The sequence below is a fragment of the Paramacrobiotus metropolitanus genome, unplaced genomic scaffold (genome assembly GCF_019649055.1).
Source record: "Paramacrobiotus metropolitanus isolate TYO unplaced genomic scaffold, Prichtersi_v1.0 Parri_scaffold0000078, whole genome shotgun sequence".
NCBI lineage: Eukaryota > Metazoa > Tardigrada > Eutardigrada > Parachela > Macrobiotidae > Paramacrobiotus > Paramacrobiotus metropolitanus.
Window position 1 is genome coordinate 173,909 of NW_026570298.1, and position 14,383 is coordinate 188,291.

Sequence of the window (14,383 nt, forward strand, 5' to 3'; positions counted from 1 at the left end):
TCAGCTTGTTCCGCTTGTTATACCCTTGCCTAAACAGGGAGCAAGGTTTAGGCTAAACCTTGCTCCCAGTTTGCATTGTCCTTGTCATTAAACATGCCGTGAACTTCCGTTGCTACGTTCAGTGATTGTGTTACGTCAGTAAGAGCGTCCACGACCGCACCGTTGCCGGTTGTGCCAACCTTTCATCCCAACAGCCCACACAACATCGTGGTACGGTCAACACGCCAACCCACTAGAACAGCAGTCAGATCGGCTACTGTTACAATATCGTGCAAGTGTCTATGACGGACATCTGCTGGTACTGGGAATACTGGCGTGCGGGTGGTTATGATTATGAACACACTTAAGTAACCGCAAATTATCCGCAATAGACATTCAGAAACTTTTGCACAGTATAAAACCAATGTAGCAGCCAATCGGCAGAGCTTCTATTTTTCGAAGTTACTGTACTGTGCGCGTCAGATGGATTGGTCAGCTTCAGCAGTACGTATGGTTGGCAAACTCAGGGCACCGAAAACAAGTTTTTAGCTGACAAACAGCGGTTTACCGCTGACAAACAGTTTATAAGGGAAGAGAAGACAAACGTCGCAGTGACCGAAGCGGTATGAAAGCAAGCTGCGCTACCTATGAAGTTTGGGTATGTGGCGTACGCTGCTTATGCCTCATCTTTACACGAAGTGGTCGACATATTGCGCAGTATTGTCGGTACGGACTCGGCAGTGACTCCTTCCAAGAATAATGTGCGCTCCTAACCGAATTATGGACGAATGGCTATTCGCTTGAAGTCCCCGGTCCGAAAGTCGCCGGTTTCAGTCAGCTTGGACAAGTTGGACAGCAGCGCAGCAGACCAGAACAGTGACCCGGATGATGGAGAACGCCGACCTACTTACCCGGCGTCTTTTGTTGGCAGCATCCTTACCGGAATCCCACGCATGACGCATCGGAATCCTTATCGCGCATCCCACGCTAGCTTCATTGCCAGTCTCAATTTTGGAGGATGCTGATTTAGGCTCGGCAGTGGTTCGACGATTGGGAGCCTCAGTATGCCGACAGTACGTGATGTCACTGCGGAGGCACCGCGAACAATTTCGACCACAACGGTCTGGTATGCTAGCTGGGCAAAGGATGACACGGTACTTATGACCTGTTGAACGCTGCAGCAAGAACCCTGCATTTCGCCTGAATGCCGTCGACGCTTGAGCAAACGGGACTGGATAGAGCAGATGAAGGAGACGGCCGGACGGAGTTACGGCTTTCCCTTGGCGCAATGGGAAAGCCTTAGTACAGGAAATCACTGCTGTCAATACGTTCGCCCAAACCTTCATAGGTCATAACTTAAAGATCAGGTGTTTCAGGAAACGCAGCGGAAGTAAAAGAGAATCAGAAGTGACGGAAGTACTACGCACTCGCAGATCGATACGTAGAACAACCTCTGGCAATTGAGACTACGGGAACTTTTGCAGCGCTAACAAAGAAATTTTTTAAGGTTTGTCAAGGAAGATTTGCGAATGTTGCGGATCAATACTGAGATACAACGCGGAAGCGCAGTGTCTGCCCTCGGAACATTTAATGATAATATAAGAGACAACGAGGACGTTTTTTAGCTTTTAGAGTGGCAGATCGGGAATGAAAATTCTCGATGTTGTTATTGCTGTGATATTTTTGTTTTTGCTCGATATGCTTTGCTGTGACTTTGTTCAGGTCATACTCGTAATAATAATTAAAACACCGTCTAGTTTATAACTGCCGGGCGAAGTTTGCGCACTCCTCAGCCGCCCAAATCCCAATACGGTGCGATGTAAAGGCATTTACACTTTGACGTTATCTTGTTTTAGTCATTCTTTAGTCTTTATGTAGTACTCTATACTCTTTACTACTGCATTTTGGGATTTTTGAGGCTTGGTTTGCACCGTCTTGGATACAATTTTCAGTGCTGAAATATTTTGCTAGTTTCATTGTATTTACCCTCTGAATCCTTCCAAGTTCCAATACTTAAGTATTTGTTACTTTTTCGTAGTTTCTCTGCTTTCGCAGCTATCTGCTAGTTACCTATTAGTTAAAGATGTTCCTCTATGAAAACAAGTCCGTTGCATGTCATCCTGTTTACCAGTGGAATTCGGTGGATCTGTTAACGGAGAACGGTCTCTTTCAGCACGGTGAAGTGATCGACGTGGCGGAGAACGGTCTTATCGTGGATTTTCGCTGCAGCGGACAGCGAGCGCAGTTCGTCAACTACGATAACATTTTTCTCGGTTCGCTCATCCCGTGTTGCGCGGGATACTCCCACTGCAACGACGAATTGCGGCGCCATCCCAAGGCGACGGAGAACGCCCGCGTGGAAGTACTGTGTCGCTCACAGCCGGGTGCTGCGTGGCTGTGGTATCCTGGCCGACTTCTCAGTGAAGTCAGGTCCTTCCTGATGCAAGGCATCCCTTTGGTGATCGCTGAATGGGAGCGCACAGACGGATTTGTTCCCCGACGAGCAAGTGCGTTCGCCGCCGTCGAAGAAGGATCTGGATCAACGAGCTGTGCAGCCGTGGGATTTCGCTTTGCGAGAGTGTCCTTTGCCGGCGAATTATTGGTCGACCATCACGTCTGCGATTGAAAATCGCTTTCGTGAGGAAATTGAAACGAGAAAGATGGTCCGAGTTGTGTCGGTGCTCAGCGGAGTGCTCAAGTATGTGCAGCACAGTGGCCAGGAACCGCTGACTCAACACGAGCTAGTAAGTAATCGTGACTCCTGAGATTCGGTGTGTAATTCGATGCGCCTCAAAGATAGACGGTCATTTAACGTCAGTGTAGAACTGTAGATACTATACACACACACGCAAACAGCCTCACTTATGGTTATGACTCACTTGGTCCGGACAGGGAGACATTGTAGGGGGTGTCAACAAGTAATTTTTTTCGAATTTGACTCGCCCGTTTTATCCCTAATAGCTCCCCTGTCGAAGTTTGATACCCCTCTTGGCAACAATATTACGCGCTGCTTTGTTAGGGGATTAGCAGTGCATCGTGTATCTGCAGTGCGTCACTGAGGAAGGGCACTCGTACTCGTATTGATTAACTGTGATCAAATATTATTATCAATATTATCATACTTCGAAGTACTTTTAACAAGACACATAAAGTTTATTGAACAATATACATAAGTTTAATGAACAAGGTACATTTAGTTTATTGATGCTTGATTAAGTTTTGATGTTGTAAAAACTGCTGTTTTCAAGTATTGCATAAGACGTTGGTTGGTCCTCAGGTGAATAAAGAATACAGTCATTATACAGACACATTCAACTTCTTATTAGTTTTAATTTTCTTAACAGAAATCCGCGTACGACCGGACCTGTTTGAACGCTCCCCGGCTGAGGAATGACAAACAGGGCGTCTTCGGCCTGTTATCTCTCAACCCCACGAGAAAACGCAAACACCCTGGCGCCTTTGCGCAGTTGGGAGTGAGAGGTCGCATTCCTACGGAGACGCATCTGCTGCGCGAGATTTTCCTGTCACTGGATAGCGTCAGCGGTGTGAAACTGCGTCGTGTATGTCCGCTGTGGAATTTCGTCCTGACCGGCACGGACAGCGGTAAACTTGCCCGTATTTCCTTCGGGGCCACTCCCTTATTCCCACCGAAAGTGGAGTTCTTCGAAACCGTGTACGGCGCTGTCAGTGGGATGCTGAAATGCACCAATCAGACAACCGAACGACTGATCGTCGAGAATCTGCCGCACGAGTACACGGATTGTGCGTTGACGCTGATTCGCTGGATGCTACGGAATATCCGCATTAAACAGCTTATCTTCTCTAACGTGGAATTCAGTTGGGATTACTATGACCTAGAAGAGAGCCTCGTTGATGTGCCGATTAAAAGGTTGTTGGGAAACGGCAGCTTTGCTGGTATCCGCCAACTGACGGGGTCTCTGAAGGCCTTGGCGCCGGTCTGTGGTGAACTGCGGATCCGGGGATGCGAATTCAGCTGTTATCGACGAATGAAAGCGACGGTTGCGTATGCTACAATAAAACTGGACTCCGCAGACGTTGAATCGCAATTCTGGGAGCTCTACGATAAGAATTTGTCCCGCGACGGAGTGAGTTGGGAGGAAACAGCCGAGTGGATTCGCACAGGATCGCAACGCCTTCGCAAGATGGTGGCTCAGGTAAGAACTGTAAAACAGTGCAGCACCATGTTTTTTTCATTTACTGGCATTTGCAGAAAAGATTTGAAATAATTGGATCGGGATCGATTTGTTACTCTTGTCGTACACTCGGAAACGGCATTTTTTAATACTCGTTTGTGCTTACATATTTTGGGAAATTAGAGTAAATGTATCGTTGCTTTGCCTTAACTGCTTCTAACTCCACATGCTGGTTGTGATCGCTTATTCGCTTGAACTGCAGGCATCGTTACTAAACACAGAATGTCTCGAACTGAGATACGATTTGGATTACTATTTAAATGAAGGTCTTATTTTACTTGAAGTGTGTGCAACTGTATGTATGTGGTGTTTCGTGCAGTATGTGACGGATTTTCAAGGCTGTGATCCGCGGTTGACGACGCATTATCGTGGCTGTAAGTGGACGGTGGACAGTCTGAACGATCTGGATGTCTCCAAGCTGACCACCATCACGCTTCGGTCGTTGAAACAAGTTCCTAGAAATCTGGAATATTTGGCTGAAACGGACAGCTTTGAAGATGACGATGACATCCAGCAGGAGGATGACACCGAAGACGATGAAGACACGGAACATGATGAAGACACGGAACATGATGAAGACGTCGAACATGATGAAGATGTCGAAAATGCTGAAGACGAGCAAGTCAGCGAGTGATTCTGCTTCGATGCAGCAGGAACGCAGGAACAATTTATTGCGCATTGCCATAATCTTCTTAAGGTTTAACTAAGTAATAAGTCCTACATCTTTTGCGCCAGGCAAGCTGCTGTACCAGATCCCATAGTTACGACGATATAAAGTGGCTTTGTTGTTTTAATGTTCAGTTTTTGTATGTAACTCCCGAAAACGGGAACGATGGGTGAGTTGATGATGTGGAAAAACGCTACGGGATTGAAATCATCTAACTGGAAGGCGGATGTACGAGCTACTTGGACAGAAAGGTGGCCCGAAAAGAGTTGCTGACTTCGGGCAAACAGTATGCATTCCCCGCTCGTAATCTCTTTCAACCAGATTCTTGAAAAAAGTTGTGTCCAGCGACAATAGTGGTGTGATCGACCTGGTGTAGCGAGGTGGAAGTTATCCGCGGCGAATTGTCGCGGTGCACAGAATTTTACTGTCCCGACCGCTTCCACCTCGCTACACCGGCACCGCGACATTTCGCCGCGGACAACTAGTCGCAGGACTTTTGGTCGCAGACATTTCACCGCAAGGTCATCTCGCCGCGCGACGTTTCGTCGCAGGACATTTCGTCGGTAGGACATTACGCTGCACGACTTTCTTTCGCATGGCCGCTTCGACGCAAGGATGTCTTGACGAAGCGACATTTCGCCTATCAGATAAATGATTTACTAAACTAAAAAAAAGAGTCAAGGAAAGGAAAACTGAAAAACAAAACCAAACAAACAACCCAAGAAATATAAGAAACCCAGGTAACCCAAAAAAATCCAAGGAACACGAGAAACAGAAGAAACTCAAGCAACCTAAGAAACCAAAGAAGACCTAAAAAGCCTAAGAAACCTACGAAACCTAAGAGATCTAAGAAACCTGAGCAAATCCTAAGAAACCTCAGAAACCCAATAAACCTAAGAAACCTGAAAAACCAAAGAAGCCTAAGAAAATCTAAGAAAGCATAAGAGGACCTAAGAAAGTCTGAGAAAGACAAAGAAAACCTAGGAAAAACTAAGAACAAGCCTAAAAAGGCTGAAAATATAGTGAGAATGAAGCGCGGTGAATTATTTTGCGGCATTTAGTCGCATCATTCGAAAAAAGCTAAGACGAAATGTCCGCGACCAGACGTATTACGTCGAAATGTCGCAAAGATAAAATGTCTCAAAGCATAATGTCCCAAACCCAAGTGTCCAGCGTCCGAATGTCCGGCGGAGAAATGTCTTCGCGGCAAAAATTCGCGCGTCGAGTTTGAGTGCTGCAACATGTCACACTCCCAATTGTCCGGGTGTGAAATTGGCACATCCCCAGTCGGCTCCGGTGTCTGGAGTTCAGAATGTGATTTCCAATCCTGCAGTTCAGGACGAGCTGACGAAGTGGTCGTATTCCCTGTATGTATATCACCTGGTTTAGTTAGCAGGCAGAGTTATAGACACCATTCGGATATATTCTAAAACAAACAGCATTAGGACCGTCAGAACTGCGAAGTCTGTGCACGTCTCAGCCGCCCCATAAGGTGAACTGCAAATGTAATGCCATAAATATTAAACAGACGGTGTGTTATTCTAGTCACTCTTTACTGTTTTGAGTTTTTCAGCCCTAATTTGACGTTTTTGATACAATCTTTAGTGCTGAAATATTTTGCTACTTTCGTTGTATTTATTAGTCATCTGAATCCTTGTCCCTGACAGCATTTACAGTATTTGTTTCTGTTAGTTTCTCTGGTTGAAAGCCCAGGTTAAAGATGTTCCTGTACGAAGAAAAAGGCGTTGCATGCCATCCCGTGTACCAGTGGAATTCCGTGGAAGTGCTAACAAAGAGCGGTCTTTTTCAGCACGGTGAAGTGATCGACGTGCTGGAGAACGGTCTCATAGTGGACTTCCGCTGTAGCGGACAGCGAGCGCTGTTCGTCAACCGCGACAATATCTTTCTCGGTTCCCTCATCCCGTGTTGCGCGGGATACTCTCATTGCAACGACGCAATGCGGCGCCATCCCAAGGCGACGGAGAACGCCCCGCGTGGAGATACTGTGTCGCTCACAGCCGGGTGCTGCGTGGCTGTGGTATCCTGGCCGACTTATCAGTGAGGTCAGGTCCTTCCTGATGCAAGGCATCCGTCTGGTGATCGCGGAATGGGAACTGAATGGTTGCACACAGACGGATGTGTTCCCCGCTGAGCAAGTGCGTTTGCCGCCGTCCAAGGCCGATCTGGATCAACGAGCGCTGCAGTCGTCGGATTTCGTCGTACGAGAGTGTCGTTTACCGGAGAATTATTGGTCTACCGTTACGTCTATGACAGAAAAGCGCTTTCGTGAAGAAATTGAAACGAGAAAGATGGTGCGTGTTGTGTCGGTGCTCAGTGAAGTGCTCAAGTATGTGCAGCATAGCGGCCCGCCGCCGCTGACAAAAGACGACCTAGTAAGTATCGTGACTCGTGAGATTCGGGTGTATACTGTGTACGTACTTCCATTAGTCCAATGTGCCTCAAGTTCAATTATGGATGGACTATTTTGAACACCACTATATGCGCACAAACAGCCTCTCTTATAGCTCAGTCTGTTCCAGCAGAAGGGTGGTTTAAAACCAAGGGTGGTTTTAAACCAGTATTTTTTTGAATTTGACCCTTATTTTCCTAATAGCTTTTGTGCCGTGTTAAAACCTGGATAATTCTTAAATAGGTTATGACACCGCGTGACAGATTGTTCAACATACAGAGTACAAAGTGCAAACTGCTGGAATTAACGCTGCCCGGCAGTCAATTTAGGGCTGAGTCAGTTTTCACTTTTCTCCAGTTTTCGGGAACAAGTGAGCCCGCTGTCAGAATATGACAGCACTCTTGCCAACGATACTACGCGGTGTTATGTTGATTGTTAGGATCGGTAGTTGTTGGGATCAGTGGGTGTTGAGACCAGTAGTGCGTCATGTAGTGCGTCGCTGAGGAAGGGTACTCGTACAGTAGACTCAGACTTTATATAAGGCACACTGGAGTTCTTAATAGTATTCATTTGGAGCAGGAATCCATGTACGACTGGACCAGTTTTGGCCCTCCGCGGCTAAAGAGCATGTCATCTTTTAACCCTACGAGAAAACGCAAACACCCAGGTGCAATCGCGCAATTGGGAGTGAGAGGTCGTATACCTGCAGAGACGCATCTCCTGCGGGAGATTTTCCAGTCATTGGATAGCGTCAGCCGTGTGCAACTGCGTCGTGTGTGTCCGCTATGGAATTTTGTCTTAACCGGCACGGACAGCGGCAAAGTTGTCCGTATTTCCTTCGGGTCCACTCCGTTATTCCCAACGGAAGTGGAGTTTTTTGAAACTCTGTACGCCGCTGTCAGTGGGATGCTCAAATGCATAAATCAGTCAACCGAGAGACTGATTATCGAGAATCTGCCGCACCAGCACACGGACTGCGCACTGACGCTCATTCGCTGGATGCTACGGAATATCCACATAAAGTAGCTTATCTGTTCTGATGTGGAATTCAACTGGGAGGACTTTTACCCCTACGACATGGCGGCTTTTGGGCCGTTGGGTACTGTGGGCTGTGCCGGTATCCGTTGTCTGGCGCGGTCTTTCCAGGCCTTGGCGCCGTTCTGTACGGAACTGCGGATGCGCGGATGTCAGTTCAACTGCTATGAACGGACGAAAGCGAAGATTGCGGATGCTACCATTAAACTGAATGCAGTCACTGCAGTGCATGTTGAAGCGCAGTTCTGGCAGCTTTACGACGCCCATCTGTCCGGCGATGGAGTGAATGTGGAGGAAACCGCCGAATGGATCCGCACAGGATCGGAACGGCTTCGCGAGCTGGTCGCTCAGGTGAAAAATATAGAAATTTTGTAGAACGTGTAAATTTGTTTGCATTAACGTTTGAACATTACTTTGGTATTGGACGAAAGTAGACATAATGCTGTTGTCAAGACCAGACATGACATATGCTTGCATATCTTGTAAATACAGATTAAAAGTCGGGCATTTGCCTTGTTTATTTTTGGTTGTACATGTTACCATGTTAAAATTCTTGAACGGTTCGCATCTTCAAGCAATATAAAATAACTTGAAACTAGTATAGAAGGTCGTAACCGCCCTTAGTGCAAGCGAGCGAGCGTGTAAGACTTTTAACACCAACAACAGTAAACATGCGGGGGTCTGTCTTACCGTTCCCAGCTGCATCATATGCTGGGACATATCAGTAAGCTGTTTACGTCAGACGTCCTATACTATGTCGGTCCTGGCACCGACTTTCAGAATAAGACGACCGTATTTGTTTGTACATCCTTTTATTGGGTATAAATAGGGTATAGAAGGGTACATCCTTTTATTAGGTAATGAAGTCTGCTGTAAATTTTTAATAAGAACCCCATTTTTTAATAAGAACCACAGCAAAACCCGATAAATGATCTCATACAATTCTGGCAACCCGCAAACTTGTCTGTTTGTTATAGACAGAAAGCGATTATTAAACAGATGTCTGTCTGTGCAGAAGTAGCGGTAACTATTTTTCAAATTAAACATGTTCAGGCTACCGGGTCATAGCTGGCTTAGTGAGGCCAGCCCACTGACACGACACTGAAGTCCACGGACACGACCACCAGTACTGACAGGCAACTTAGAAGCACGAGGACCCAGTTGTGGTTGGACTTCAGGTTCGAGCGTAGGCTCAAAATGAAGCTTAGAAAGTACTTTATTTTTTACCATTTTTATAAATGCCACTGATATCATACATAAGTTTAAAAAAGCACTCAAAGTTGGTATTGAGTAGCGTTCCGTGACGTCGGTATGCGCAGATCAAGGGCAAAGAGAGTCGCGAAGCAAAAACTTGAAACGAGAATAAAACATATCCTTATGTCAAATACAATATAGAAGAAACATTATTCCACTCAGTGGGATGCGTTTCTGCTGTGACTGCAAGAAATAAGAAGAGTAGTTGGCCTTCACTGCACGGAAAGCGCAGGCTTAAGGAAGTTGAATGTAAAAGTATGATTCAAATAACAAAAAGTGGTTAATCAAGTAAAAGCGAGAAAACAAGGGTAAGTGGTGGCGGAAAATGATATAGTAATTATGATAATAACCGATAAGGTACTACTTACGACGGAAAACGATAAAGTAACTGGCAGTTAAACAACATGAATAAATGAATGCGAAACCAACTTTTCCAAAACCCATTCGAGTCCATGATTTTGGGATGTCAGAGCCATTGCAGTTAAACACCAGTGGCTCTTCATTTTCTTGCGCGTACTGGCATGCGGAAGATTCGAAACAACGAAATTCGGTTCCGGTGATGAATAAAAGCAGGAGCAGATACGCGAGAATTTGTTCGAAGATGGCGGTTTGCATTTGACAAATCATATAGTGAATATTTGACACTCAATTTTTTGCGTTCAGTGGCGGCACTATCTGGCTGTGGTGGTTTTTTCGTGCCGTATTCGGTGGCACAGTGGCTTCGCAACCTGTAATCAATCGCCGATAGTGTCGGTTTGCCACCCTTAGCTAGCAGGCTGTAGACTTAGGTGACTATCCTGGTTAGCATACCAAGGGTCTACCGGGTAGGCCTTGTTCTTTTTTACCTTGTCCGTGGGAATGGGAACGACGACTTGCCTTCACTTCAGGTAACGGATGCTTTGAACGATATCCGTATCGCAGTGCCAAATCTGGCATTCTACCGTTAAGCAAGGATAGTTGAAGCCGTCCAAGGGGGTGGCCTTTATTTCTTTCACCTCATTCCGGCTGTTGAACTGTAATTTCCGCGCATGAGGGCTCGTCATTGGTGACAGATTTTTTTAGGGCCCTCGTTTTCATGAGATGCTCTTTGCCACATGTTCTGCACGATGCTGGTATCTTATTTTCCAGATGGGTGCTGGTATTGCATGGACCGGCAGGTAGGCCTGTTTAAATCTAAGCGCGGAATTTCAATGCCGTGTGGTACAGAGATCCCATACTCCATAAACTCCATGTGGAGGACTATTGCCTGTCTTCCCGCCTGATGGCTTCTTCCTTTTAGGGTGTTGGGGGGGCAAGAGTTAGCCGTGTGATCTGCTTCATTTCGTTTTTTCTCAACTGCCTCTGGGGTTTTGGTATCGGGATAGGCTGGGGCACCCCATAGGTGCAGCTGGTTTGGTTTGCAAGCCACTCTTTCTGTTTGCGGCTTTGTCTGTGTGGAGGTTTCAGCTCCATGTCAATTATTGCGGTTGTTGGCGTCGGCCATATGTGGATCTGACGTGTCAATGCTCGGACGATTTTTGTCTGCTCCGGTCGAGTTTAGGAAAACAACGTCTCGAATCACTGATCTACCAGTTATTAAAGGCATTTGTCTGTAGTTATTTGTAGCTGGTCTGCTTCTACTCGAGTCTTCATGCGGGACCTGAGAGCCGTCTCTCGATGTCGTATCACAGTTACCCAGGTTTTGCACTTCCCGACGGGCGGCTTTTTGCTGCTATGAGCTGCGACCACGTTTTCTTGAGAGAGATAATTATGTTGTACAGCTCCAGCAACCACCTTAGGCCTTTCAACGCAGTGTAGCTTTTGCTAGAGTTTTGTTCTGGCTCGAGGCAACTGGCAGGGATCTGCATCCTGCGGCTCGATACTAAAACGATACGGGTACTTCCAAAAATTGTTGACGGATCGCTCCAAGTTCTGTCTGGTCGAATCTGTCGATACTCACTGACGCGAATTTACTGGTGGTTCAGTGGTTATCTTTAAGTTGGTTAACTGATCCCGCCGAAAAGCTGTGAAATCAGGATCAAATGGCCGGCAAAAGATCTGTTAAAATGACCAAAAAACTTTAATCTGGGTCCAGCCTTGACAAGCCCTTCGTAAATCGACTGCCGATCCACACTTCAATTCTGCAGAACAATTTTGTGTGATGCCATTCTGGCGGTTCCTCGGTAAGGACGGAGTTGATTTCGCTCAGCAACTCCAGATAAACGTAATCGGGGTCAATTGAACGAATGTATTTGCAATCGCTTGATTCTACGTTGCATAATTTGGACGATGCATTATTGGATACTACGTTGCAATATTTACCTTTAAGCTTTAGTAAAGGTATCCTTTGATTGTGATAAATGGCTTTAAGTAAGTTTCATAGCGGCGGCCACAATTTGTTTCAAGCGCAAAGGCGCAATAAATCGGGAACCTGCTTGAACTGTTGCAACTGTCGAGCTGCGGGTTCTACTGGTGGGTCAACCACCGATCTAGATTAAACCGCTAGTTCAGGTTCTTGTATACCTTGTGATAGCGACATCGGGTTTGCTTGTGAACGTGATTCGTTTGGTCACATTCTTGTTGCAGCTGGCAACGATTCGGACGTCGCCAGATGCAGCAAAAATGTTGCATCTGTCTTTTATTTTAAAAACAAAACAAATAAAAATTGCTTTAATTCCTAGTCCGTGTCACGCAAGTACTATCAGTTTTTTTTGGAGTCTCGGAACATCAGTGAGTAGCAGTCTCGAGATGGCGACGGCACAGCCATATAAGTTTGAGCAGCAGTTGATTGGCTTCGATTGGGCCGGCTGGATTCTAAAATACAGCCGAGCTGTTTATGCCTGCTTGGTCTTTCTGCATTTTGGAAACTAAGCAATTGCCTACTGAAAGCTTGCCGGAAAAAACATTTTAAAAGTTGAACATTTCCCTTTTTACAATGCTCAACGCCGTTTTGATAGATCAAAAGTTCTTCAGTTTTGGTAAACGTTGTTCCCGTGATTTATTTTGCCGTCGTAAAACCAAGTTCTGGACCGAAAACGAACTTTCCGGAGCAGGTCCAAATTTACGCCCCCATACAATAGAACGGTGGCTTCGTTTGTATTGAACAGATGGTTCTCTGCGTGACGGTTAACAGCTCATCCAACACACCACCTAAACCCGTCAAAATTCTCAGACTGGGTCAAAATATACGGTTTCACCTTACATAAGTACCGCGGGTTCGCTTATAATGCCCGGATGGCTTTCCGTGTGACGGTTCTTCCAAAACACGCCACCTGGACCGGTCAAAATTTCCGGACCGGGTCCAAATTTACGCCCCGCCATACATTAGTACGGCGGGTTCGTCAAAAATGCCCGGGTGGTTCTATGCGTGACGGTTCTTCCAAAACACGCCACCTGGACCGGTCAAAATTTCCGGATCGGGTCCAAATTTACGCTCCCGCCATACATTAGTACGGCGGGTTCGTCAATAATGCTCGGGTGGTTCTCTTCGTGACGGTTCTTCCAAAATACGCCACCTGGGCCGGTCAAAATTTTTGGACCGGGTCAAAATTTACGGCCCTGCTATACTTTAGTACGGCGGGTTCGTCAGAAACGCCCGGGCGGTTTTCTGCGTGACGGTTCTTCCAAGACACGCCACCTGGACCGGTCAAATTTCCGGACCGGGTCCAAATTTACGCCTCCGTCATACATTAGTACGGCGGGTTCGTCAAGAATGCCCGGGTGGTTCTCTTCGTGACGGTTCTTCCAAAATACGCCACCTGGGCCGGTCAAAATTTTTGGACCGGGTCAAAATTTACGGCCCTGCCATACTTTAGTACAGCGGGTTCGTCAATAATGCCCGGGTGGTTCTCTGCGCGACGGTTCTTCCAAAACACGCCACCTGGACCGGTCAAAATTTCCGGTTAGGGTCCAAATTTACGCCCCCGCCATACATTAGTACGGCGGGTTCGTCAATAATGCCCGGGTGGTTCTCTGCGTGACGGTTCTTCCAAAATACGCCACCTGGGCCGGTCAAAATTTTTGGACCGGGTCCAAATTTACGCCCCCGCCATACATTAGTACGGCGGGTTCGTCAATAATGCCCGGGTGGTTCTCTGCGTGACGGTTCCAAAACACGCCACCTGGACCGGTCAAAATTTCCGGACCGGGACCAAATTTACGGCCCTGCTATACTTTAGTACGGCGGGTTCGTCAATAATGCCCGGGTGGTTCTCTGCGTGACGGTTCTTCCAAAACACTCTACCTGGGCCGGTAAGTACTGATAAATTTTGTGGTACCTTCTCGATTGTTTCAGCGGGGGGCTGCGCCCCCCGCACCCCCTGCTTATTGGGGCTCCGCCCCAAACCCCGGCCAGGGGCCTCGCCCCTGCACCCCGGGGACCCAGCTCTCCGCGTGACGCACTACAACTTAAAAACGCTCGCTCGCTTCGCTCGCTCGCTTGATTATGTAGATCAGTAGATATAATTTATCATAAAGGTCTGCTGATGCTTGAAGCATATGGTGTCTTACGCAGTGTGTGACGCGTGTCCAAAGCTATGATCCGCGTTTAACGACGCATTATCGTGGCCGCGAGTGGACTGTGGAGAATTTGAAGGATCTGGATGGCTCCAAGCTGACCACCATCACGCTTCGGTCTTTGCAAGATGTTCGTAAACGTTTAGAATAGTTCGCTGATCGGAGAACCATGAAGATGACGATGTTGTCGAAAAGGACGGTCACACCGAAGAGGATCACGATATCGCAGACGAGGAAGATAGGACTTTGGAGGCTACCTATATTAGTTTTTATAACTGTATTTTATTCACTTCAGTGATCAGTTTGCTGAAATTTGTTTGTTAGACTTTA

At 46.8% G+C, this 14,383-nt stretch overlaps 3 protein-coding genes across 3 annotated transcripts; all 3 read left to right on the top strand.

Annotated features, from left to right (window-relative positions):
• Positions 1-1,966: 1,966 nt before the first annotated feature.
• Positions 1,967-3,380, top strand: LOC129595489 (uncharacterized). The gene is made up of 2 exons (XM_055492514.1): positions 1,967-2,723; positions 3,324-3,380. The coding sequence occupies exon 1, from the start codon at positions 2,063-2,065 to the stop codon at positions 2,603-2,605; it is 543 nt and encodes a 180-aa protein (XP_055348489.1). The 5' UTR covers positions 1,967-2,062; the 3' UTR covers positions 2,606-2,723; positions 3,324-3,380.
• Positions 3,381-4,056: 676 nt separating this feature from the next.
• LOC129595493 (acidic leucine-rich nuclear phosphoprotein 32 family member A-like) lies at positions 4,057-4,939 on the top strand. The gene is made up of 2 exons (XM_055492517.1): positions 4,057-4,154; positions 4,513-4,939. The coding sequence occupies exons 1-2, from the start codon at positions 4,143-4,145 to the stop codon at positions 4,825-4,827; spliced, it is 327 nt and encodes a 108-aa protein (XP_055348492.1). The 5' UTR covers positions 4,057-4,142; the 3' UTR covers positions 4,828-4,939.
• A 3,049-nt stretch (positions 4,940-7,988) lies between these two features.
• LOC129595469 (uncharacterized) lies at positions 7,989-14,204 on the top strand. Its single transcript, XM_055492492.1, has 2 exons — positions 7,989-8,656; positions 14,052-14,204. The coding sequence occupies exons 1-2, from the start codon at positions 8,348-8,350 to the stop codon at positions 14,202-14,204; spliced, it is 462 nt and encodes a 153-aa protein (XP_055348467.1). The 5' UTR covers positions 7,989-8,347.
• The last annotated feature ends 179 nt before the right edge of the window (positions 14,205-14,383 follow it).

Bases quoted from the DNA above. Each gene is read 5' to 3' on its own strand.
- LOC129595469 (XM_055492492.1), top strand. From the start codon at position 8,348: ATGGCGGCTTTTGGGCCGTTGGGTACTGTGGGCTGTGCCGGTATCCGT. The intron at 8,657-14,051 runs GTGAAAAATATA...TGTCTTACGCAG, and splicing joins TTCGCGAGCTGGTCGCTCAG to TGTGTGACGCGTGTCCAAAG.
- LOC129595489 (XM_055492514.1), top strand. From the start codon at position 2,063: ATGTTCCTCTATGAAAACAAGTCCGTTGCATGTCATCCTGTTTACCAG.